Source organism: Pelodiscus sinensis, chromosome 1 (genome assembly GCF_049634645.1).
Source record: "Pelodiscus sinensis isolate JC-2024 chromosome 1, ASM4963464v1, whole genome shotgun sequence".
In the NCBI taxonomy this organism is placed as follows: Eukaryota; Metazoa; Chordata; order Testudines; family Trionychidae; genus Pelodiscus; species Pelodiscus sinensis.
In genome coordinates this window covers 101493384-101516826 of record NC_134711.1, presented here as the reverse complement: position 1 = coordinate 101516826, position 23443 = coordinate 101493384, and the positions used below count along the sequence as shown (strand labels likewise).

General features: G+C 42.8%; 2 protein-coding genes across 7 annotated transcripts in view; both read left to right on the top strand.

Moving 5' to 3' along the window:
• Positions 1-2373, top strand: part of LOC102452679 (cystine/glutamate transporter-like) — a 73199-nt gene extending 70826 nt beyond the window's left edge. For all 4 annotated transcript variants that reach the window (XM_075939623.1, XM_075939634.1, XM_075939616.1 and 1 more), the window contains one exon: positions 861-2373. In XM_075939623.1, the coding sequence (XP_075795738.1) occupies positions 861-925 (65 nt within the window). In that variant the 3' untranslated portion in view covers positions 926-2373. The remainder of the gene's footprint in view (positions 1-860) is intronic.
• Positions 2374-8627: 6254 nt separating this feature from the next.
• Positions 8628-23443, top strand: part of LOC102453191 (protein mono-ADP-ribosyltransferase PARP12-like) — a 45181-nt gene continuing 30365 nt past the window's right edge. The window contains exons 1-7 of one of the 3 annotated variants that reach the window (XM_075939595.1): positions 8628-8793; positions 11395-11553; positions 13134-13254; positions 14348-14444; positions 15227-15305; positions 16228-16358; positions 18567-18718. In XM_075939595.1, the coding sequence (XP_075795710.1) occupies positions 11470-11553; positions 13134-13254; positions 14348-14444; positions 15227-15305; positions 16228-16358; positions 18567-18718 (664 nt within the window). In that variant the 5' untranslated portion in view covers positions 8628-8793; positions 11395-11469. Of the gene's footprint in view, positions 8794-9563; positions 11554-13133; positions 13255-14347; positions 14445-15226; positions 15306-16227; positions 16359-18566; positions 18719-23443 lie in introns of those variants that run through there. The other 2 variants (XM_006133398.4, XM_025189809.2) reach the window with 2 other exon arrangements.

Here is a 23443-nt window from a genome sequence, read left to right as displayed (position 1 = left end):
AAGGGGGTCAGTGACCATATGTCACAGAGGAGACCAGATTTCACAATGTGTGATGTGATTTTTTTTCATGCCAACAAATTTAATAGATCCCCAATTTTGATGCTGTTCAGACCAGCATTCCCTCTAAGCTACACGGCAGCACAGCTCTGCAGCTGTTCAATCAACCTGCCCAGTCAGGCAGCTCCGTGTGCCGAGTCTTGAGCCCCTGACTGGGCGGGGCTGATTAAGCAGCTGCGGAGCTGTGCTGCCATGCAGCTGAGAGGGAACACTGATGCAGACCTATTTCTGCAAGAAGCCTGGGGAAAGCATTGCTAGGAAGAGAAGGGAAATACGTGTTTTCTCTAGATCCCAGTATATACTTGTAAATAGACAAAAAACATATGTTGGCCATGGAGCACCAAGATTTTATCCTTTCTTAACGAAAGTTTCAGGAAGACTGTATGAGTAAGGGATCTGGGATACAAGGAAGATATATTTTGAGAGGATTGTCTCATGTGGTGTCAAACACAAAGATTCGGGGGTAGTACCTGAAATACAATGTCTCTCAGATAAAGCACTGACCAAATCCATGTTTTACCCTGCACCCTGACTTCTTGAGACGAGTTGGTGCATTACTGTAGTAAGTTCCCCCTGGGTTCTGTACTGTCAACAAGCATTGAAAATGTCTAAGTAGATACACAAGGAAAGGCAGCAGAGATAGTGTTTTGCTAAAGAATGGGCTATATTAGAAATGGTTTCAATTGTACTGAAATAAATTCTTTCTCAACATAAAATGCTCCATCCAAACACGACAATTTTAACATAGTTTAAAATCCCACAAATTAAACATTCCTTCCCTCTTTTTTTTTTTCTTGTGGCAGATTATCTTACATTCAAACTTCAGGTACTGCTGGAAGTAGTCAGACAGGAAATCAGGACCTATTGAAGACCACATCTTATTGGAGAAGACACACAGTGGCTTGTCCAATGGAAGCCACTAGTCTACTTTCTGATTCTTTAGGCCCTGCTAAGAGATCAGGAGGCACTCTTAATTTTGCAGTCAGTGCAATACAACTAGAGATGGCCAGAACAAATAACCTGAATCTAAGCACCTCCAAGCTTTGGTAATCGGAATCTGGATCAGAATTTTGCACCTCCTTCTTTCATTCTAAACCAAAATTCCACATCTGGACATCTGACTTTGGGAGGGGTTCAAAAATAAGGATTCAAATTTTGTAGGTTGGTCCATCTCTCCATGAGACAAATGATTTTTGCTTTCCTAGATCCTTAGTGCTAGCAAGGACAAGGGGAGGAAGAGTGCCTAGTGCACAATCCAAATATCAATTAAATGGATGGCTAGGGAATAGAAGTTTAGCTTGCAGAGAGAAGTGCTCTTGAGATCTGAAATGGGGTGATAAGGGTGGTAAAATATTTTAAAGGTTAAATTGGAGAGAGAGAGAGAGAGCGCTACTTAAGAAAAACAGAGGTATAAGTGAACTCCCATTCTCTTTTCATTGGAGAAATTTGATGTTTAACAGGGAGATAAAAGATTGACTGGACTTAAGAAGTCAATTCTACTTTGAAAAATGACTCAAAAATTTCATGTTATGTCTCAGTGATTTCCATATCAAATTTGCTTGATTTACAAGAACAAAACCTGTTCTTTTTTCAATACACCAGCCTAGCCCAAAACCTGAAAGTTAACCTTTTATCTCCCTGTTAAGCACCATTAGTAGTAAAGATTCTCCTTGCTAAATTTCAATGGCACATCTGTGTGAGAAGTAGCACTGAACAGGTATAATCCAGTAGAATAGTAGAATTTCACATAGGGGATAGCAGGTATGAATAAGAAGGTGCATTTTGTTTCACTTTTCAAGGTCTAGCTCTGTTTTTAAAGGAATCCCAAATGTAAATCATTAGTGAGTTAAGGTTGGGGATTTTAATTAACATATCTTTTACTGCAGTAAGAATGCATAGGTTTTGATTCAGCAAAGCACTTAACTGTAAGCATGTGCTCAAATGCTTTGCTAAATCAGGACCTAAAGGCTCATTTGAACAAAGCATCTGTTAAATTAATATTTTTGGCTTACAGTGTAGTATTGATGTTCCAGAATTCTGTCCAGGTGCCACATTAATCACTTATTTACATTAACTTTTAAAAGTGTGACTTCTATTGTAAAAGATGAGAATCAGTGTATCAAGAATTGTCCACGTAGCTCTTGAAGAGCGGAAGACCGGAATGTGAAGCATTTTAAGGCTCTCATGTTAAACCTCTAAGTATTTAGATCAAACCGAAATAGCATTTTACAGGATTGTAATGGAATCAGTTGAAGCTTTATTAAATGTATTATCTAACCTTTTTCAAATAAAATTTTCAGATATGTTTGAGAGTCACTCCTTTTGTTGAAATCTGTCCTGTCACTGAAGAGGAGCTAGAAGAACAGACTGTCACAGTTGCAGGGTTAGGTGCACCTCTGACCCATCTCTGGTCTCTGAGTGCATCATTTCAGTCTCAGGACTCACACCTTTACCTCTCCTGGGGTGGAATCACATGATTCTTGCCACTCTTAGGCTTTGTCTACACTGGCAGATGTGAAGCATTGGCAGATGTAAAGAAATTGGGACATGGAATCTGAGAGTTTTTGCTGGGTGGCAGGGACAGCGTGTGAAGTCTCTCCTCTCCCTCCCCAGCATCCAGAGCAGAGAGCTGCCAGCTGTTTAAAGCAGTGTGAGCTGCTATGTTACATAAGGGTCTTGGCAAGGTGGCTGCAGGCCGGATCCAGTGACCATAGGCCGCATCTTGCCTATCCCTGGTCTATCTGAATGTCTATATTACCTATAGCCCTGCCATTCTTTGGTAGGGATCTTAAGTAGGCCTCACTCTCCCAGTCATCCTTAGCCCCTGGGTGTCAGTCTGTCTCTCTGATTAGGGCGGAGTAGGGGAGTCTCCTTTAAAATCCAGTCAGGTTTTCTCTTGTTTTCACAGATTTGGACTCCACCTTTGATAAAGTAGGTCTGCTGAGCTCAGAAGAGGCTCAGAGAGAGAACATCACAGTGAATGGCTCCTGTATTGTCTCATAAGTGTTGGCAGATGGTGGCTTTGAGCAATAGTTCTGCTTCCTGCTTGTTTTTTTCCAACAACCTGCTATTTAACTAAGCCAACAGCCATACAGTAACTATCCCAATAACCAGGCCAACACTTCTAAACAACTACAGAATAGCTCCACCGCCTCCATGTTGAAGAATCCCCTTAAGTGGATGAAAATACCCTTTTCCCCATTATAGGGGAAAATGAACAAGAATTGAGTTTCATACCTAAACATTAGTGAAATAGGCACATTGGGTGCATTTATGTCTAGTTTCTTCTTATGGAACATCATTGATAGATGATAACTTAATTAGCCATTAAATTGGAATGTTTTAGTAACAGCCCAACAGGGTCCTAAAGATTCTCCTACAATGTATGAGCTATGAGGAAGGTTATCAGTCCTTAGCTACTGTACTAAAAAGAAAATTGTTAAGATAGCTGTTTTTACACAGGAAATATTAAAATAGGGGCAATCTCTGAGCCCTGTTGACATTAGAAATCCAGGGGTGCAAGGGTCTACCACCATCAACCTTATGGTAAGATGAAGGCACTGCAAGTCTTCTCAGTTTGTCCAGCTGTGGACAACTTTCTGACTCTTCATATTCTCCATTGGGGGCACTATTAGCAACATAGGAGCTAATCTTTGCCTTTAGATTCAAGTTCTGTACTACCAAAAGAAGTAACCCTTTCCACATTTCTTTGGCTGGGCTCAAGTTTCCCTACTTGGCCAAGTCCAGCTCTTGTACAGGCAGAGCCTGTATCCAAGACATATTTGACACAATTTTTCCTGAATACAATTGCAATAATTAGTAGATTTACACTTAAAAGCAAACAAATTTTTAAAAAAACAAATGCATCAAACTCTGCAAGTGGATTTATTGGTAAGTAACATAGAAATAAGCTGACATCTGATGTCTTTCCCTCCTTTCACCAACATAAACTGCAGAGAAGTCTATCCCTCCTTAGCCATTGAATTTGCAGCATTTAATTAGAACACTACAGCAACAGTGAGAAATCCATATCATCCTAAAACCTTCTTTTGGTCATCAGCATTAGAAGGCAGAATTTACTATTGGGTGAGCTGCTGTTCCAGCAAGGGGACTGTTTTTCTTGTACACAAGAGCAGTTCTCACTACATAACCAGGGCATAAAGGAATATTATGGAAATGGAAGTTAATAGAGAACAATTATAGTGTGTGTGTGTGTGTGTGTGTGTGTGTGTGTGTGTGTGTGTGTAAAAAAAAAAGACACATCACCTGCTATTTTGTAATAACCAGAGTGTTGTGTTACCATCTCCTCAGCCCTGTAACAGTATGTCTGTGCTTTAAACGTGCTATAACTGGTAATGCCATTTTACCAAGGGGTTGTCTACAGCTGTAGGACCTGATTCTTCATTTGGATCTATAAAGGGCATCCACCCATGTTATTCTAGTTGCAGAATTCGGGCCACGAGGCCTAACTGTGCAGACTCTTATATGTCCAATTTTACTGATTGGAGTAGTTCCTCTGAGGTCAGTTACACTTGTGCATAAGTGTTTCTAAGACTGGGGCCTCAGAGAATATATCTCTGGGTTGGGCAAGACCGTTATGTAAATTAACAATTTAATGTGAACAGTGCATCTCAGGTTTACCTAATTTACCCTGGCCACAAGTCCCTTTGATACAGCAAAAATCTCCGGTCAGACCACTGACAGGAACATATCCTTTATTCTTTCAGTTCTGTACTATTTGCTCTAAATTTTTCTCATTTGCTCAAATTCTCTTTTCAAAGCACAGTCCACTCTCACTTGCCAAGCCAAACAGACCGTTTTTTGAAGATTACCTGCTGAGAATTACTGTATAATGTTACTCACTGCCCCTTTGGTGTTTGAAGGAACAGCAGTTAAGCACATGGAAGCATTAGAAAATCATAATACGTTTTTGTAAATGTAAGATAATAGAGTGGGAGTGAATGAACCCTGTACAAGGTGGAGGGAAAAGAAAAAATTCTGCTTTGTTTGGTTCCACAGAAACTCCACTTCCATCAAAACGCTCCAGTACAGTTTCATGGTGCAAGTCAGGGTCTGAATGAGCATTCCCTTGCCATCTGCTGATGAACTGGGAAAAAGACCTCAGTGTGAAAGCAGACTCTTTGCTGGCAGGAACAAAAACCAGACCTGTAAAGTTCATGCTGGTTGTGCTGACTGTGCCATACCGGATAAGGTAGAAAAGGAAAAACAGGAAACCATCTCACCCCCTTCCTCCTGTCACTTAACAGACAGGGTCTTCTAGCCTATCACAAAAAGTGCGCAAAAGCTTTCTCTATAAAACAGCTACCCCTCCTGTATCAAATTGAGGAATCCCAAATAAACATTGGAAGGCAGAATATGAGCCAGGTCCGAGGACTGATCACCCGAGAGCCACCTCCCGCTCACTGAACCAAATAAGTTCCTGTAGAGTGTAACATATACCAAATATAATGTATACCAAATATGATGATGTTGTTGTAGTTTGTGTGTCTGTTAAATGTAAGTATTGTTATCTGAAATTGTTTAGAGGTAGTATTAGTCTTATAAGTAAGACTGATGTAAAGGTAGCTGTTAGTAATCCCTGGTCCCTTGTTAACAACTATTGGGATTTAGAAAAACCTCAGGGAATTTTCTTTACTGTGTTGCATTTTGCTTATTGGTTATTCTAATAATTATTTGGTGCCTACATATGTAAGAAATCGATAAAATAATAATTTATACGTAGAAGCCCTTCAATAAAAGTTTAAAAGATATTTAGTAATAGTTTGCCTGTTTCTGCGCCTCCCTGGGGCTAGCCACATTTCCGAACCTTTTACTTTAAACCACACTCAGGAGCAGGCCATAATTGCCAGTTTTGCTAACGTGGCCAATTCTGGCTGTTTGGGATTAAAATTCACGTTAGTCTTGAATGCAGGAAAAATTAAATATTGTTCTTTTATTAGGAGTAAAAGGGAGCAAGCCTGTACTTAATATGTTCTAAATCAGGGGTGGGGCACCTCAGGCCAGCGGTCCGGCTGTGGCTTCCGGCTTGCCTGGATCTGACCCCCGAGACTCAGCATTGGGAAGACCACGCTGGCACTCCAGCCACCCACCCGAAAGGCTGGAGCACAGTCTGGGCCCCCCTAGCCCAGTCTGGGCCCCCCTAGGCTCTGGTGTGCAAAGGGAATGTGGGGAGGGTCTGTCTTCTTCTCAGTCAGGGACATCTCACTTGCTTCTCACTTGTGTGCGGCCCACGACTGATTTTTCTGTGGGTCAGCAACCCCTGAACGAAACAAGTTTCCCCACCCCTGTCCTAAATGAAGGGGGAAATCATCCTAAATGTGACCTCATTTGCTAAACAGGGGGGTTGTGATACCAACTTCAACTAAAAGCCAAAAGGGTTGAGGGAGAAGTGTTTTATAGGATGGCGCAGAGTCTGTTTAAAGAGTCTTAGATGCCATTTACTGATCTCCCGTCAATATGCATATCATCTTATTACTGTTTACTAGAGCTGAATCACCAATGAGCAGACTTAAGGGGCTGAACCTCCGATCTGGTGTGGGAACAGTGTTGCAGTGAAAGACAGTGCCGCAGTAGTGGGGTTCCCTGCTAAACACTTTGAAAACCAGGCGAAGTGGCAGAACCTCCGAATGTGGCATCACAGCTAGAGGCAGAGGAGGCCGTGAGTAGCAGCGGCAGAGGCAGTGACTGTGTCATGCTGCAGTCGAGACAAGAGCAGCAATGGTGACTGGAGGCAGCAGAAGAATAGCTCAAACCTGCCCCCACTCTTCAGGGGTGGGAAGTGAACCAACATGAAGGCACCGATGAATTCTGGGATTTCAGACAACAGCTGTGAATGGGGTGAAGCAGAGAGAAAGGGAGAGTGATGTGCTAAAGGGACTTTTGTGTGTTGGATTTTCAAAGTGCAAGGTGGGAAACTGAGGTAAAAGATCACTGCCCAAGGTACTGTGGGTTGGGTATGTACTTACGGTTTGTCTACTGTTGAAGCATTGTTGCCATGTTTACCCAAATTAATGCAGAGTTCTCTCCCCATTTAATGAAAGTTTTCTTTTGTTATACACAGACTCTGTGCTTGTGGGTGGTGTAGTATTGCTGCTTAGACTCACCCAGGGCCAGTATTTAGTTTTCCTAGATTTCTGGGTGGGGGCTTGAGCTGGTTCTGTTTTGTAATGTTAACAGGAACCCTTAGATATTGAGCCCAGCCTTTGTTGCTGCCAACACAACTAGGCAGACGGGTTACATGGGCATTATGTCATCAGAGCAGACTGTCTTTGGGTGATCAGATCCTGGAGAGGGGAGGGCATTGCTTGTAGCGCTACTGAGCCTATTCTATAGTAATCCTTACTATATTATTTCAATGACCGCTCTGTGAAAAAGGGAAATAATTCCTGCTGAATAAGACATGTATTTTCAGGAAAGTGCTGGAACCAGTGACCTCAAGGTCCTTACCAGTTCCATGGGAAATAGTGAAGCTGTACGTAGCCCAAATATTTAGACAAAAGCTTATAGGACATCAACATTGAAACTGATGACAATATAGTCACTGAAAATGGTTTCTGTTGCTCTGAAGAGAAGCTACTGTGGAATTTAAAAATACAGCTGAGGATACGTCTACATTCCATGGCTATTTCGGGATACCCTGCGTCTACACAAGCCGCCTGTTACTTCAAAATATTTTGGATGACAGCTAAGGGATGGCTCGAAATAGCGAGTTATTTGTTGTGTAGATGTGTCAAATTTCAAAATAATCTATTTTGAGTTTAGGGTGCTGCGTAGATGCACCCTGAGAGATTGGCAGAGGGGCAGGCTGTGAAATAAATGGAATTATTTCTAATTATAGGTGCAGCGCATGTGACACCCACCCCCACATAAAACTTTTTAAAAATAATTTAAAGGAAAAGTGTAGTGTATGTAACTATAACACTGCATCTAGAATAGTGGCTTTGGAAAGAGATGGCTTTGGCTTTGTAAGTGTTTGAAAAAATGAAATTAGATAGGCTGCACACTGGACAAGAGCCCTGAAGGGAGAAGGTTTCAGAAAATTCTAGGACAGCGGAGGAGGCAGAGGGAGGGTATGAAATTGAGACAAAAATGGGTCGGGGTGCAGAAATCAAATATCAAGAATAATTAATATAGTTGACTGGACTTCTGTTGTAGTGCCACTGATGATAAAATTAAACTGGGTGATGTCCTGTGTTTGTGAGTTCTCTGACTGGTCCTGGCCTTTCCTGTTCCTAAAATGAGCTCTTGGGAAGGGTCATAGGAAGGAGTGTGCTGTTAACTGCAAGGAAATATTTTAGGCTCGGCAGTGAAAGTAACTTACAATTTCTTACAGGTACTGTCCTATTGCAAGCCAGGTCCCTGCCAGCTCTTTAAACAGCTCCCTGCTGGCTTTTGCCACAGCTCAGCCAGCTCTTGCCAGAGCTGCGCAACAGGGCGCACCCACTTACTTTCACCTCTATTTAGGATTTTAAATATAAGGCTGCTCACATCTCAGGAAGGGAAATACTTGAGAAAAGGCAGCAGCATTCAAAGGTGTAGCTGGACTGAGTGTACAAGAGTTGCAGTGTTTTTCTAAAGGCTGCAGGTCCTAGTTCTGCTGGGAAGGGGTTAAGTGGGTTCTTCTGACTCAGAGACAGCTGACTAACTTCTCCAACTGGGTGTAAGTGTGGTGGGAGGGTCTAGTTACTTAGAGGACTGTGGCCGAGTCGTTCTCAGGTAAGAACCCTATGAGCACCCCAGGGGGCAGAAAAGATCTAATTCTTGTCTTTGTCTTTTTGTTGTTGTTAATAAAGACGGAGCAGATGGGCAGCGTTTGTGTTTAAACAGCGTGTGGACTTTGGTTCAGTGCAGTTTGGGAAGAATGCCTGTTTGCAGTGAGCAACGTAATGATCTGATCATTTCTCTGTGATTTCTCTATCTGAAATCTACTGTCAGTAGGAAATGTACTGTAAGATTGCTTTTTCCATGCACAGTATACGATAGAATAAAAAACTACTATTATGAAGGGACAATTTGGCTTTCTAATTTAAGAAGATGCCTGTATCGGGGTGCTTGTAGGCTGTACTCCAAGGTGAGGTTTGTCTATCTCAAAAGAACCCCCAAATGAGTGGGGTTTTTTTTTGTGCTCTTAAAAAAGCCATGTAAAGCTGTCAATTGTCGCATTCTCTAACAGTAAATTAAAATCTGAGAAACTTTAATGACAGGCGCAACTTCAGAAAGTGAAAATGAAAGTCTTGCACAAGTGCCACCCTGTAAGGCTTTGGAAAAGAAACCGGTGCTACTCAAAACACAGGAAATCCCCAGCAATGGGATCTGAATGAGAACAAACAAGGTTCATCTTTATCGAGCTGCTCTGCTCCAGGCATCCCCAAGAGCAGCTGGGGAGCTGCCGGGTTGGTCCTGCAGCCCTGAGGGGCAGCGCTACGGGACCAACCCGGCAGCACCCCAGCTGCTCTGTCCCCAGCTTCCCCGATTCAGCTGCTGGTCAGTTTCAATTGTCTGGCTCCAATTGTCTGGCTGCCCCAGCACTTCCGGGTTCCTATAGATTAAGAAAGAATAACAATGCAGGGGAAAGAATCTGAATAAAGGATTTTATTAAGGCAATCAAAAGGCAAGATCTCTGATCAGCCACAAGGCTCTTAGTTCCTGCAATTACTTAGATGAGACCTTTTGTGCTCTAATTGTTATACTCTGAAAAATGTAGACTGGGTGCTTTTTTAAAATATGGGATTTTTTAAAATTGATTGACTGGGTTTCTTCTTGTTCCTTAGCTACTTGGGTCTTGGAATCTTTATAGACCTAGAAGCAAAGTTAGTGGATTTTTCAAAGCCTGCTAAGAGATTTGGGGGCTCAATTGCCATTGGAATTGGGTGTGCAGGCTTCTTAGGCAGTTTTGAAAAATCTCGGACACAGCCTAGTGTAAACTTGCAGGTGGGCACTTTTTGAATGTGCACAGTTAGTTCTAAGGAAAAGTTGTGCAAGGGAGAGCAACATACTAAAGTACAGAGAGGATATAACTTGTGAGGAGTTGAAGACTGAGATGTGCAAGTAAAAAAAAAAAAAAAATCTCCCAAACCCTCCAAACAATAGGCTTATTAATACAGGAAGCCCCCAACTTGCGACGTGATTGGTTCCCGGGGAAGTGTTGCAGGTCGGGGGGCATTGTAACTCGAACCCTCATTTACAATAGGTGCCAGACACTGTCGTAAATGCAGGCTGGGGACGTAAGTCACGGGTTTTCAGCCCCTTCCACACTTACAAAAATGGTTGTAAGTGTGGGCGGTCATAACTTGGGTGGTCGGAAGTTGGGGATTTCCTGTATTTGGTTGATGGATAGCCATATGTTCATCATTGGACTACCTCTAGATATAGGCCCAAGCCAAAATCCTGAAGCCAAAAATGAACTGTATGGAAATGTGATTCAGATCCAAACTGCAGAGCTGGTATTCATGGAATGGATTAAGCCTAACCCTGCTTCTCTGCACCGCCCCATTCCACAACAAACTAGCTTTCTCCCTAAATATATATTGAACCTATAAATGTATAACTTTGTTCTGTGGCATTGTGTACTCTTATCTAGCTTAGTGGGCACAGAGAGAGAGAGAGAGAGTCACTGGGCCTGAATCCTCAACCCACTGTCGTGCAATGTACTTTGACTTAAACCCATTTTTACTTAGGATGGAGTATTCCTGAGAATAAGCATGCTCATTAAATTGCGTGGATATACTGTGGGCTAGTACACTCATGCAGGACACCCCCCCAAAAAAGTCTGCAACCTGCATGTAATCCTGCAGAGCTCCATCTTCCTTTATTATTATTAATCACTCCCCAGATTCTGCTATTGCTGTCAAAAGAGCTCTTGCCACACATGCAATGAGCCTTGCTCTTTCTTACCTGACTACGTGTGGAAGATCAGGCAGCCACTGGAGGTATCATGCCAGAAAGACACATTTTCCCCTGCACTCCCCCAGCAGCTGCTAATACCCTACTATGTTTGTTGCTGGCTACTGATTCATTGTGAGAGGAGGAGTGGGCGGGACATGCAGCCTTAATGTCCAAATTTCTATCCTGGTGTGGGAGAAAGCTAAATCCCCTAGCATTTGCTGCAGGCAGGAGTTCTGAGCTGCCTTGCCTCCTGCTGGCCACAGACTTTTCCTCCATCTTGGTGCATCATGCCATATATGTACAAGCCCTCTCCAAAATCAGAAACTAGCCCTTTCCCTTAAATACAGCCAGTGTTCTGATGCTGAAAGACGAGAAGATACCACCTGAACAAGTCCTGTTAAGGCTTGGATTACGTCTGGATTTCTCTCTCAGTCCTAGAGTTCCTGAAGTTACCTGAAGCTGATCCGCTCTTTTGTTCCACTTTGTCATCTCACCACAGCATCTGTTATGCGTTTGAACTCTATTGTCAGAATGGAACACATCTGGTACTGGTTGGATGGATCCGGGCAGTGGATTGAATATGGGAAGCAGGTGAGCTTATTTTGACTGATGCCTGACCCTCTGAGACAGCCACCTTTGAGCTATTCTAGATGTCACACAGATGTTCTTTCACTCGCTAGGTGCACATGTGCATTATTGTATTCTCATGTGTGCCTCTGTGTACCAGTTGTTCCTCAGTATTGTATTAATACTCCATAGAACAGGGGTGGGTGAATACCAGTCCACAGGTCAAATCCAGTCTGCCAGGGTTAGCCCATGGTGGTCCCCCACACCACCATTTTTACCTGTGCCTCCACAGGTAGGGGGGATCACAGCTCCCATAGGCTGCAGATCACCATGCTTGGTCGACGGGAACTGCAGTCGCCCATAGGTGTGGAGGTGCAGGTAAATATAGTGGCAGCAGCCCACCAGGGGTTAACCCTGGGGAATTGTCGCTGTTTTGTTGCCCACCTCTGCCATAGAAGCTTGTGAAGAATAGCTCTACAAATTGGTGTATTTTTCTAGGGCTGGTCATGTAATTTTGGTCAAAAATTGTTTTTTAACTAACTAAATTGTGCCATGAAAGGTATCGACTTTCCAAGGAAAATGTTGATATTGCATGGAAAACTGAATACCTGATAAACAAACTACAGTACTGCACTTCAATTCAAAATGGCCCAGTGGAAGCTGTAGTTTGAGTGATCCCATTCTTATCTGTAGGCTGGGCTTTCTGGCTGTACTTCATCTCCTGTGATGCCCTCCCTCCTCCCCACGAAAACAAGAGAAGTTGGGCCATTACTGATGATGTAGTCTGGCGAGTAGAACAACAATGAGAGTACAAGGCACACAAACTACAACCCCCATAAGTCACAGCAACATCTTTATAAATCAGAGTATTTTGGGGTTTGATATTTTGCTGAAAAGTCGAAATCTTCTGCAGAAAATTGATGAAAACCAACAAATCATTTTCAGGAAAATTTTCCAGAAGGCAGAAACCTATATCTTGATTTGCTCTAGTATTTTCTAGTACACAGTCCTATTTCCAGTTACTGCCTTCAGAAAAGAGTCTGCCATCTTGTATGCTTTCACTTTTGCTTTGCGCTACAGCATAATGGAAATACTGGGGTTTGTAACCCTACTGCCCTTTTTTCTGTCAAGTGCTTTCAGTCTCTTCTGAACAAGGTGGATGTGTGGCTGTGCTAAATCTACTAATCTGTGACAGACTTATAGCCACTCCTCTTGGAACTCTGTGAGAGGACCAAAGAAAGGGAGAGTTAAATGCTGTTTTCACAGGAATACTGTTGGCATTTGTAAGCCCCATCAATCAAAATCTGTCACCGAGCTGCAGCCAATGTCCATTTGAGTGAGTTCTATTTGGCTCCTCTTCAGTAAATGCTTTCTAGCTCCTGCGCACCAGTACATCTTTAAACCAGACTAACAGGCATTGGATGGAATGTATTTAGCTTTGCTCAGTGGCAGGAAGAAGCATGCCAAACTGACCTCATTTAACACTTGACTTAATACAAACTTGAACTGATGATAGACTAAATTCTGTGTAGTTGCATAAAATGCGAGTGAAGCCAAAGGTCCATTTGTAATGAGTTTAATTTTCCTGTGCTTTCATTCTGTAGCATGCAAACTATTATGCTGCCACAGTCACTTCTGCGGACCTGGAGGCAGCATTTCTAGCAGACCAAAAAGGCACTGTGTTGTTTCAAGCTGGTTCTCAGCAGTATGAGATAAACTTTCAAGGTAACGTGCCTGCTTATTTAAAGTTTAACATGTTATAATATGTTTGTCTGAAGGAAGCTATGTTAAAGGCAGATGCTCTAAAATGATAAGTAGATTAGTGAGAACTCGATGAACTCTGGGACTGTCTACACTATGGGTTTTTGCACAAAAAGAGCTGGTTTTGCGTGAAAACCCACAGAGCGTCCATACCTCAAGTGCATTTTTGTGCAAAAAAAAAATACAGTAAATCGACAGGACAGAGGGCTTTTACTGGTAGAGTTATTCCTCTCCCCACGAGGAATAACTCCTTTTTGTGCAAGAGTTCTTGAGCAAAAAGGTGTGTGGATGCTCCACAGGGGTTTCTTGTGTAAAAAGAGCCCATCGCAAAAAGCACAGGTTCTCTGATCGCCATTCTGTGAATGGCAATGAGAAGTTTCTTGTGCAAGAGCATCCATACTATGTGCACGCGCTCTTGTGCAAAAGCACATCGCTTTTGCGATGCGCTTTTGAGGTGTGGATGCACTTTTGCACAAGAAGTTTTTGCGGAAGATCTCTTCCGCAAAAAGCTTCTTGTGCAAAAACCCTGCAGTGTAGACAAAGCCTGGGACAGCCACTCTCATGCGAGCCCAAAGGGGAAAGCAAAAGAAGAGAACTGAACTTTAAAATGTGGTGAAGATGCAAAGGCCAGTGAATATTCTTGCAGACTAATTACAATGAGGGAAGACATAAAGGATGCATCAAGGGTCTCTTGAACTAAGGTGAAAATGGAAAGAAAACAGAGATCTTTGTGGTTGTGCTATAGATAAAACACTGTGAAATAAATTAAAAGCTTGACTGGCTTTCCAATGTCTCAAAAGTAATTGTCACAAGAACTCAAAGGGGTGCGGGGCTCCCCAAATACATGTGCACAACAATACTCGATCTGTGAGATCAGAACAAGATGATAAAATGCAAGAAAGAGGAAGCTAAAACCCTAAGGAACAATCCTGTAGTGTCAGAAAGAATGGACTCGATGACCCAATATATCTTCCTCTTTTAGTTTGTGTAATTCCTTTATCAAAACCTATGATGAAGGTTCTTTAACTCTTGCCACATTAATATTTTTTCTTTCAAGAAATGGTCCAGATAAATTTGCTCTATCAAACTCGGAGAAAAGTCTGTAGGTGGCCAAAGCTTGTGTTCTTTGGAGGAGAAGACAAGCGTGAGAGAAGGTACAGGCTAGTTTGTTCACTGCTTACTTTTTTTATTTTATTGCCAAATGGTGCCCCATATGTGATATCAGTTTATAGGGAAACTTCTGGCATATGATGGTTCGTTCACTTGAGACATTTTGCTGAATGGGTTAATGCTTGTCTGTAGTGTGAATGTGGTGGTGAATGTAGGTCCCACAGTACCTTCACTATGTGGGCTTTGTGGTGACTGTTGGCTTGCAGATAGTTGGAGCCATTACACTCTGATTTAGGGCACATCTATTAATTTGAGGAAGTACCAGTGTAACCCTTCTGCCAGGCCGAGTAAATAGCAGCAAGGGCCGGGTTCAGTATCTAGGAGTCTCCTCCCAACAAGGTAATACAACACTGGCTCGAGCCCCCACCCAGTGACCTGGGAAATCTTACATACACCTCTGGGTGCCTCAAAGAGGCAATTCTTCCCCTCTTGCAAGCACAGAGCCTCAGTATAGCATGAGGTAACCGACATCAGCATTAAATTGGGAAAAACCCTAACCCATTCTACCTCCTCTTAATTGTGCTACCTGACTCTTACAGCAGCCTTTATTCTCTCTGGCAACAAGTCAGCTTTTGTTCCTATTATGGCTTGTCACTATTGTATGTAAGATTACCTATTTTATCTTGGTGACATTAGTTGCCAATTTAAGATGACATGGCTTGTGTCTCCATGACAGCGTTTAGAGCTGATTGTAGCTCTGGGGTGGGATAATCAGTGTGGAAGTTCCGTAAGCTCATTGTTGTTCATTTCTTTTGTTTGCAAACAGCCAAAGGGAAACTACTAGTCCACTTCATCTGTTTCCTCCAAACTGGGATCAATCGGCATTGCCTGACATAGGGTACCAGGTACTATTTGACCTGTTAGTTCTACTCAAGAAGAGATATTTCCTACACTTGTTTCTTGTGAAAAGTAGACCACTTAAAATATAACCCTCAGACTCAAGAGAGGAGGTTCATGTGGTGTTTCCAGTGATGTGTGCAAGATGGAAATATACAGTTGGCATGTTTGATGAAGACATGTCCACTGGGAAGTGTGTCGAGACCACCAACCCATTCCACAAGAGTGCATGACTGAACAGCCATCAGATCATAATGAATTTTTGGTCATTTGGTCTGGACTCCATTTAAGGAATTAGACGGTAAAACTCCATAGCTCAATGCTGGTTTTATCCCCAGCAGTATTTTTTTAAATGAACATTCTGCAACATTTCATAGTGAGAGGAATTCTGAAGATTATCAAGTCATGTAAAAAATGTTAGGGAGAAACTTATAGCTTTCCTCATTAAAATGTCTGATACTCTCTGATTACAAAACTTTTTTAAAATAATTTGCTACAGTAAAATTAGTATTACTTTTCAAGCGTGAAAAGACTTCTACCAGGTAATGGAGGGCCTTGAGAAAATTTGGCATGTAGCAGAGCTTGTTTTCTTTTCTTGAAATTTGACCAAATTAAAACATACACTTGCACACCCAGGTGAAACATACCCAAAAATGATTAGAAGAAAATGGAAAGCTGGTAGAAAATTCATTTTGACTTTACTCAAGCATTTCTATTCAAATTTTGAAAAAAAAAATCCATACATTTCTTAGGTTCAAATCAACCTCTCTTCCCCTCAAGGTTTGGGGGCCAAACGGAAAAAATCAACTATTCACTCAGATGAAATTATGAGGGTAGTTGCAGGATAGCGCCTTCTCTAGTGCAATGTGGTAGGGGGACTAATTAAAAACACTTTAATATCTTTATTTCTGTTGTGCTTAACATTTTTAGTTGGTGGAGCTGAGTAACACTACCAGTGAGTACAGGGAAGTCAAAGACCTATTTGAGAAGACAATGAAAGATTATAGAATCTGCAGATTGCAAAGGATTCAGAACCCGTCACTTTGGCAAGTTTTCCAGTGGTTTGTATCCATTTTATTTAATTAAAAAAGCTAAAAGTCTTCTAGACTGAGCTCAATAAGTTTATGGAGGGGATGATATGGTGGGACTGCCAGCGATGGCATGTGGCCCATTGGTCACTGCTAATAGCGAAAAACCCCAACTACTGATGAGGGAGCTCTGAGTTGTTATAAAGAATTCTTTCCCAGCTATCTGCCTGGTTAGTTTTGTCCACGTGTTCAGGGTGTAACCGATGACCATATTTGGGGTTGGAAGTGAGGGGCACTATCAGAGCTTGGGGAAGGCCAAGGCTGGTCTAGCAGTGGGCTAGCCAATCTGATCCAGGCTCAGGGATGGGAGAATTAGAGGGAATGCTGCTGAGGGGTCTGTTTCAGGAGTGGGTGAGATTCTGTGACCTGTAACATGGAGGAGTTGGGACTAGATGATCACAATGGTCCCGTCTGACCTCAAAGTCCATGAATGTAATTGGGTGCAGCAGAAAGATTCCAGTCATTTTAGGGCCTGTTCTTTCTCATTATGCGCTGATGATTCTCATTAACTCTAATTAAGAATAGTGATAGAAATGTAGCCGTGTTAGTCTGGTGTAGCTGAAACAAAAAACAGGACTATGCAGCACTTTAAAGACTAACAAGATGGTTTATTAGGTGATGAGCTTTTGTGGGCCAGACCCACTTCCTCAGATCAAATAGTGGAAGAAAATTGTCACAACCATATATACCAAAGGATACAATTAAAAAAATGAACACATATGAAAAGGACAAATCAAATTTCAGAACAGAAAGGGGATGGGGGGCGGTAAATGTCTGTGAGCTAATGATATTAGAGGTGATAATTGGGGAAGCTCACAATGTCAATGTCATTAGCTCACAGGCATTTACCTCCCCCCCCCCCCATACCCCTTCTGTTCTGAAATTTGATTTGTCATTTTCATGTGTTCATTTTTTTAATTGTATCCTTTGGTATATATGGTTGTGACAATTTTCTTCCTCTATTTGATCTGAGGAAGTGGGTCTGGCCCACAAAAGCTCATCACCTAATAAACCATCTTGTTAGTCTTTAAAGTGCTACATAGTTCTGTTTTTTGTTATAATTAAGAAGAAACTATTTCCCCTAAATATCATAAGTGAAATAGATCAAGACTGTTTTCCAGGGATGCTGGAACAATTTGTATAGTGGGGGAACTGCGAGCCATTGAACTAAAGAATAAACCTGTATATAATGGAATGCGCTTCAAGCCGGGAGCATGGCAGCACCTCTAGTTTTAGCACCTATGCTATTTTCTCATGAATGTGTAATATTGGGTCCCTTTTTATTAAGACCCTGGGCCAGTGAGGTTTTCTACTTAAACTTTGCAAACCATTTTTACCTTGCTTTAAAATGTGTCTGTAGATCTTGTCAGAATATAGTTTATGCGGCTTTATGGGATAGTCAAAGAATCATGTTTCTATGAGCCTGTTACTTTATAGTTGAATCTTATGGTTAGATGAATTTGCATTGATGCTGTGGAACTAGAAGTGGGGCCAGAGCTTATTACTAGATAATGCTCTAACTTCTTCCATGGGACATTCCCAAAGAAACATAATTTAATCTTGAAATTCTCCTGTTCTTACAAAGGATGAGGAGACTTACCGCAAGAGATCTCACCTGCAGTGCTGTGCCATGGTCTCTTCTCCACCCCACTTCTCTCCTGTATCCTCTTGAGGTTTGTTCTTCTGTGGTAGAACATCTTTCTTTGTGCTCCGTCTGTCCTAGAACTTCTGTTCTTGCTGTCGATGTTTCTAGACTGAAGTGTAACTGGCACCTTCTTTATACTGTCTTGTCTGATGGCTTCTTTGCTTTCTGGTAGGCAGAACCATAATACTAAGCATAAAAAAAATCTACTGGATAATGGGGGGGAAAGGAAAATCCATTCACCCTTTGTTCCACTTTCTGGCTACATCTACATTGTCCAGTCTTGCGCTAGAACATATGCAAAAGCCCCTTGTGCAAAATGGCAGCTCATTAAGTATGCAAATGAGGTGCGGCAATATTCATCGCTGCCCCTTGTTTGCATATGTTCTTATGCAAGACCGGGCAATGTAAACGTAGCCTCTATGTTTAAGATCTGTCATATGGTTGAAGCAGAGAGGAAGATTAGAAACCTCATTTTGCCCTGACAAATGTCTGGGGATTTTTTCTTTGTGCTGATCTTGAGGCATTTTTATACTCAGGCAAAAGGAGCAGATGAGGAAGACCAACATAGGAAAAGATGTAGATGAGAGGCTCTTATTCCATGGAACAACGGCATCCCATTTGGATACCATCTGCTGGCAGAACTTTGACTGGAGAATCTGTGGGGCCCATGGAACAGCCTTTGGAAAAGGTATAGAAGTTATTTGTGTACATATACCATGAACTTTCTCTTGCTCTTTCTCTATTCCTGGAATATAGTGACGCAGACTCAGATCATTGCATACTGTGCCTTGCATAGTTAGCGGACAAAAGGCTTATTGAACTAGTATTTTATATTTTCTTTTTAGAGGTGTCAATGACTCCACAAAGTGCAGAGCAATATGGTTTCAAATTTAAAAGATCTGTTCTATCCTTCTGAATTCAATCCTGGCAGTTCGAAAATTCCCTCTGATTTTAATAGGATTGTTTTAATAATAATGGAAGTTAGTCAGGCATATCAAAGAATGTGAAGAACCTGTGCTGCTATCTAGCAACACTTTGCATTTTCTGCATTTGACAAGTACCTTCCCGCCTTTTCATATAGAATGACTGACTAGTTTAGAAATATTGAAAGGATCCTTGCTTGCAGGTAGGGATTCAGTAATAGTTAACTCAAGAATCGTAGAATACTAGGACTGGAAGGGACCTCGAGAGGTCATCGAGTCCAGGCCCCTGCCCTCATGGCAGGACCAAATGCTGTCTAGACCATCCCTGATAGACATTTATCTAACCTACTCTTAAATATCTCCAGTGATGGAGATTCCACAACCTCCCTGGGCAATTTATTCCAGTGTTTGATTACCTTGACAGTTAGGAACTTTTTCCTAATGTCCAACTGTGGCGGGCGCCTCCCGCCTACCCTCTAAAGTCCAAGGCCCTCTGGCCTGAGTCCGAAGTCCAGTCTACATCCGGGTCTTCTCGGCAAGGCCACGGCCCTCCGGCCTGAGTCCACAAAACAGTTTAAAGCTGGCCCTTTAAAACAAGGCCAAGACCCTCTGGCCTGAGTCCATAACACAGTTTAGGGTTGTAGCGGGGACGCACCCCAGGTAGGGCCCTGTGAGCGACCAGGTAGTGGGTCACTCCTTCAGCGGGGCAATCCGGCCAAAACGCGCCGAGGTTCTCTGAGTGGGAGAGGGGGCTCCCACCCCTGCCCTGGGCCACTTCCTACCTGGTTCCCTAGGGTTCCTTCCCCTGTACTTGCCCTGCTTGCTGCGACCTCCCAGCCGTCATCCCCTCAGCAGGCAGTTCCTGGGTCGCACCAGCTTGCCTCCGTGTCCCCTCCGGCTTCTCCTGGAGTCTTCAGTAACATCTGTGCGGGAGCCCTCTCCACAGGTCCTCCTTCTCCAGCTGTTTCCCCTGACTGAGTTCTTCCCCGGGCTTTTATAGTGGAGCTACAGCCCGGGCATGCTCGGTAGGGCTGTGGGGGAGGGGCCTCTACAGCCAGGTAACTCTGGCTGGGCCCTGCAGGTCCAGTGCGGGGCTGCCTTGCCCCATCACACCAACCTAAACCTCCCTTGCTGCAGTTTAAGCCCATTGCTTCTCGTTCTATCCTCAGAGGCCAAGATGAACAAGTTTTCTCCCTCCTCCTTATGATACCTTTTTAGATACCTGAAAACTGCTATCATGTCCCCCCTCAATCTGCTCTTTTCTAAACTAAACAAACCCAATTCTTTCAGCCTTCCCTCATAGGTCATGTTCTCTAGATCTTTAATCATTCCTGTTGCTCTTCTCTGTACCCTCTCCAATTTCTCCACATCCTTCTTGAAATGCGGTGCCCAGAACTGGACACAATACTCCAACTGAGGCCTAACTAGTGCAGAGTAGAGCGGAAGAATGACTTCTCGTGTCTTACTCACAACACACCTGTTAATGCATCCCAGAATCATGTTTGCTTTTTTTGCAACAGCATCACACTGCTGACTCATATTCAGTTTGTGGTCCACTATAACCCCTAGATCCCTTTCTGCCGCACTCCTTCCTAGACAGTAGCTTCCCATTCTGTATGTGTGAACCTGGTTGTTCCTTCCTAAGTGGAGCACTTTGCATTTGTCTTTATTAAACTTCATCCTGTTTACCTCCGACCATTTCTCCAATTTGTCCAGATCATTTTGAATTATGAACCTATCCTCCAGATTAGTCACAACCCCTCCCAGTTTGGTATCATCTGCAAACTTAATAAGCGTACTTTCAATGCCAATATCTAAATAATTGATGAAGATATTGGAGAGAGCCGGTCCCAAAACAAACCCCTGTTAAACCCCACTTTTTATACCTTTTCAGCAGGATTGTGAACCATTAATAACTACTCTCTGAGTAGGGTTATCCAGCCAGTTATGCACCCACCTTATAGTAGCCCCATCTAAGTTGTATTTGACTAGTTGTATTGATAAGAATATCATGCAAGACCGTATCAAACGCCTTACTAAAGTGTAGGTATACCACATCCACTGCTTTTCCCTTATCCATAAGACTCATTATCCTATCAAAGAAAGCTATCAGATTGGTTTGACATGATTTGTTCTTTACAAATCCATGCTGGCTGTTCCCTATCACCTTGCCATCTTCCAAGTGTTTGCAGATGATTTCCTTAATTATTTGCTCCATTATCTTCCCAAGCACAGAAGTTAAACTAACTGGTCTGTAGTTTCCTGGGTTGTTCTTATTTCCCTTTTTATAGATGGGCACTATATTTGCCCTTTTCCAGTCTTCTGGAATCTCTCCTGTCTCCCATGATTTTCCAAAAATGATAGCTAGAGGCTCAGATACCTCCTCTATCAGCTCCTTGAGTATTCTAGGATGCATTTCATCAGGCCCTGGTGACGTGCAGGCATCTAACTTTTCTAGGTGATTTTTAACTTTTTCTTTTTTCTTTTATCTTCTAAAATTATCCCTTTCCCACTAGCATTCACTATGTTAGTCATTCCTTCAGACTTCTCAGTGAAGACCGAAACAAAAAAGTCATTGAGCATCTCTGCCATTTCCAAGTTTCCTGTTACTGTTTCTCCCTGCTCACTGACCAGTGGGCTTACCCTGTCCTTGGTCTTCCTCTTGCTTCTAATATATTTATAAAAAGTCTTCTTGTTTCCCTTTATTCCCGTAGCTAGTTTGAGCTCATTCTGTGCCTTTGCCTTTCTAATCTTGCCCCTGCATTCCTGTATTTGCCTATACTCATCCTTTGTAATTTGTCCTACTTTCCATTTTTTATAGGACTCCTTTTTTATTTTTAGATCATGCAAAATCTCATGGTTAAGCCAAGGCGGTCTTTTGCCATATTTTCTATCTTCCGACACAGCAGAATACCTTGCTTTTGGGCCCTTAATAATGTCCCTTTGAAAAATTGCCAACTCTCTTCAGCTGTTTTCCCCCCTCAGTCTTGATTCCCGTGGGACCTTACCTATCAGCTCTCTGAGCTTACCAAAATCTGCCTTCCTGAAATCCATTGTGTCTATTTTGCTGTTCTACCTTCTACCCTTCCTTAGGATTGTGAACGCTATGATTTCATGATCACTTTTACCCAAGATGCCTTCCACTTTCAAATTCTCAACCAGTTCCTCCCTATTCGTTAGGATCAAATCTAGAACAGCTTCTCTCTGGTAGCTTTTTCAACCTTCTGAAATAAAAAGTGGTCTTTAATGCAGTCCAAGAACTTATTGGATAGTCGGTGCCCCGCTGTGTTATTTTCCTAACATATATCTGGATAGTTGAAGTCCCCCATCACCACCAAATCTTGGGCTTTGGATGATATTGTTAGTTGTTTAAAAAAAGTCTCATCCACTTCTTCCACCTGGGTAGGTGGCCTGTAGTAGACTCCTAGAATGACATCACCCTTGTTTTTAATCCCTTTTAGCCTTACCCAGAGACTCTCAACACTTCCGTCTCCTATGTCCATCTGCACCTCACTCCAAGTGTGTTCATTTTAATATATAAGGCAACACCTCCTCCCTTTTTTCCCCTGTCTATCCTTCCTGAGCAAGCTGTACCCTTCCATACAAACATTCCAATCGTGTGTATTATCCCACCAAGTTTCTGTGATGCCAACAATGTCATAATTGTACTTATTTATTAGCACTTCCAGTTCTTCCTGCTTATTTCCCATACTTTTCGCATTTGTATACAGGCATCTAAGATCCTGATTTGACCTTGCCTCCCAGTTTTGCCCTGATCCTCCTTGCTCTCTGCCATTATAGCCCATGCTCCCTCCCATTTCCGACCCATCTCCCAGGTCTCCATGTTCTCTGCTTACCTGTGGGCTTTGCTCACCTGTCCCCGTCGAACCTAGTTTAAAGCCCTCCTCGCTAGATTAGCCATTTTGTGTCCAAATAGGGTCTTCCCTCTCCTCAAAAAGTGAATTCCATCTCTGCCTAGCAGTCCTTCCTGGAATAGCATCTTGTGGTCGAGGAAGCCAAAGCCCTCCTGGCAACACCATCTTCACAGCCAGGCATTCACCTCCAGGATGCACCTGTCTCTGCCTGGGCCCCTACCTTCGACAGGAAGGATTGAAGAGAATACCACCTGCGCTCCAAACTCCTTCACCCGTACCCCCAGATCCCTGTAGTTATGCTTGATCTGCTCAGTGTCACACCTCACAGTATCATTTGTGCCCACATGGATGAGTAACCTGGGGTAGTAGTCAGAGGACTGGATAATCCTCGACAATGCCTCCGTAACATCTTGGATACGGGCCCCTGGCAGACAGCAAACCTCCTGAGATGAAATGTCAGGGCAACAGATAGGTGCCTCCATCCCCCTCAGAAGAGAGTCTCCGACCACCTCTGCCCTACGTTTCCTATTCGCAGTGGTGGCAGCAGACCTCCCAGCCTTGGGGGTATGAGGCTTCTCTTCCTCTGTTGTAGGGGTGATTCCTTATCTCCTGTAT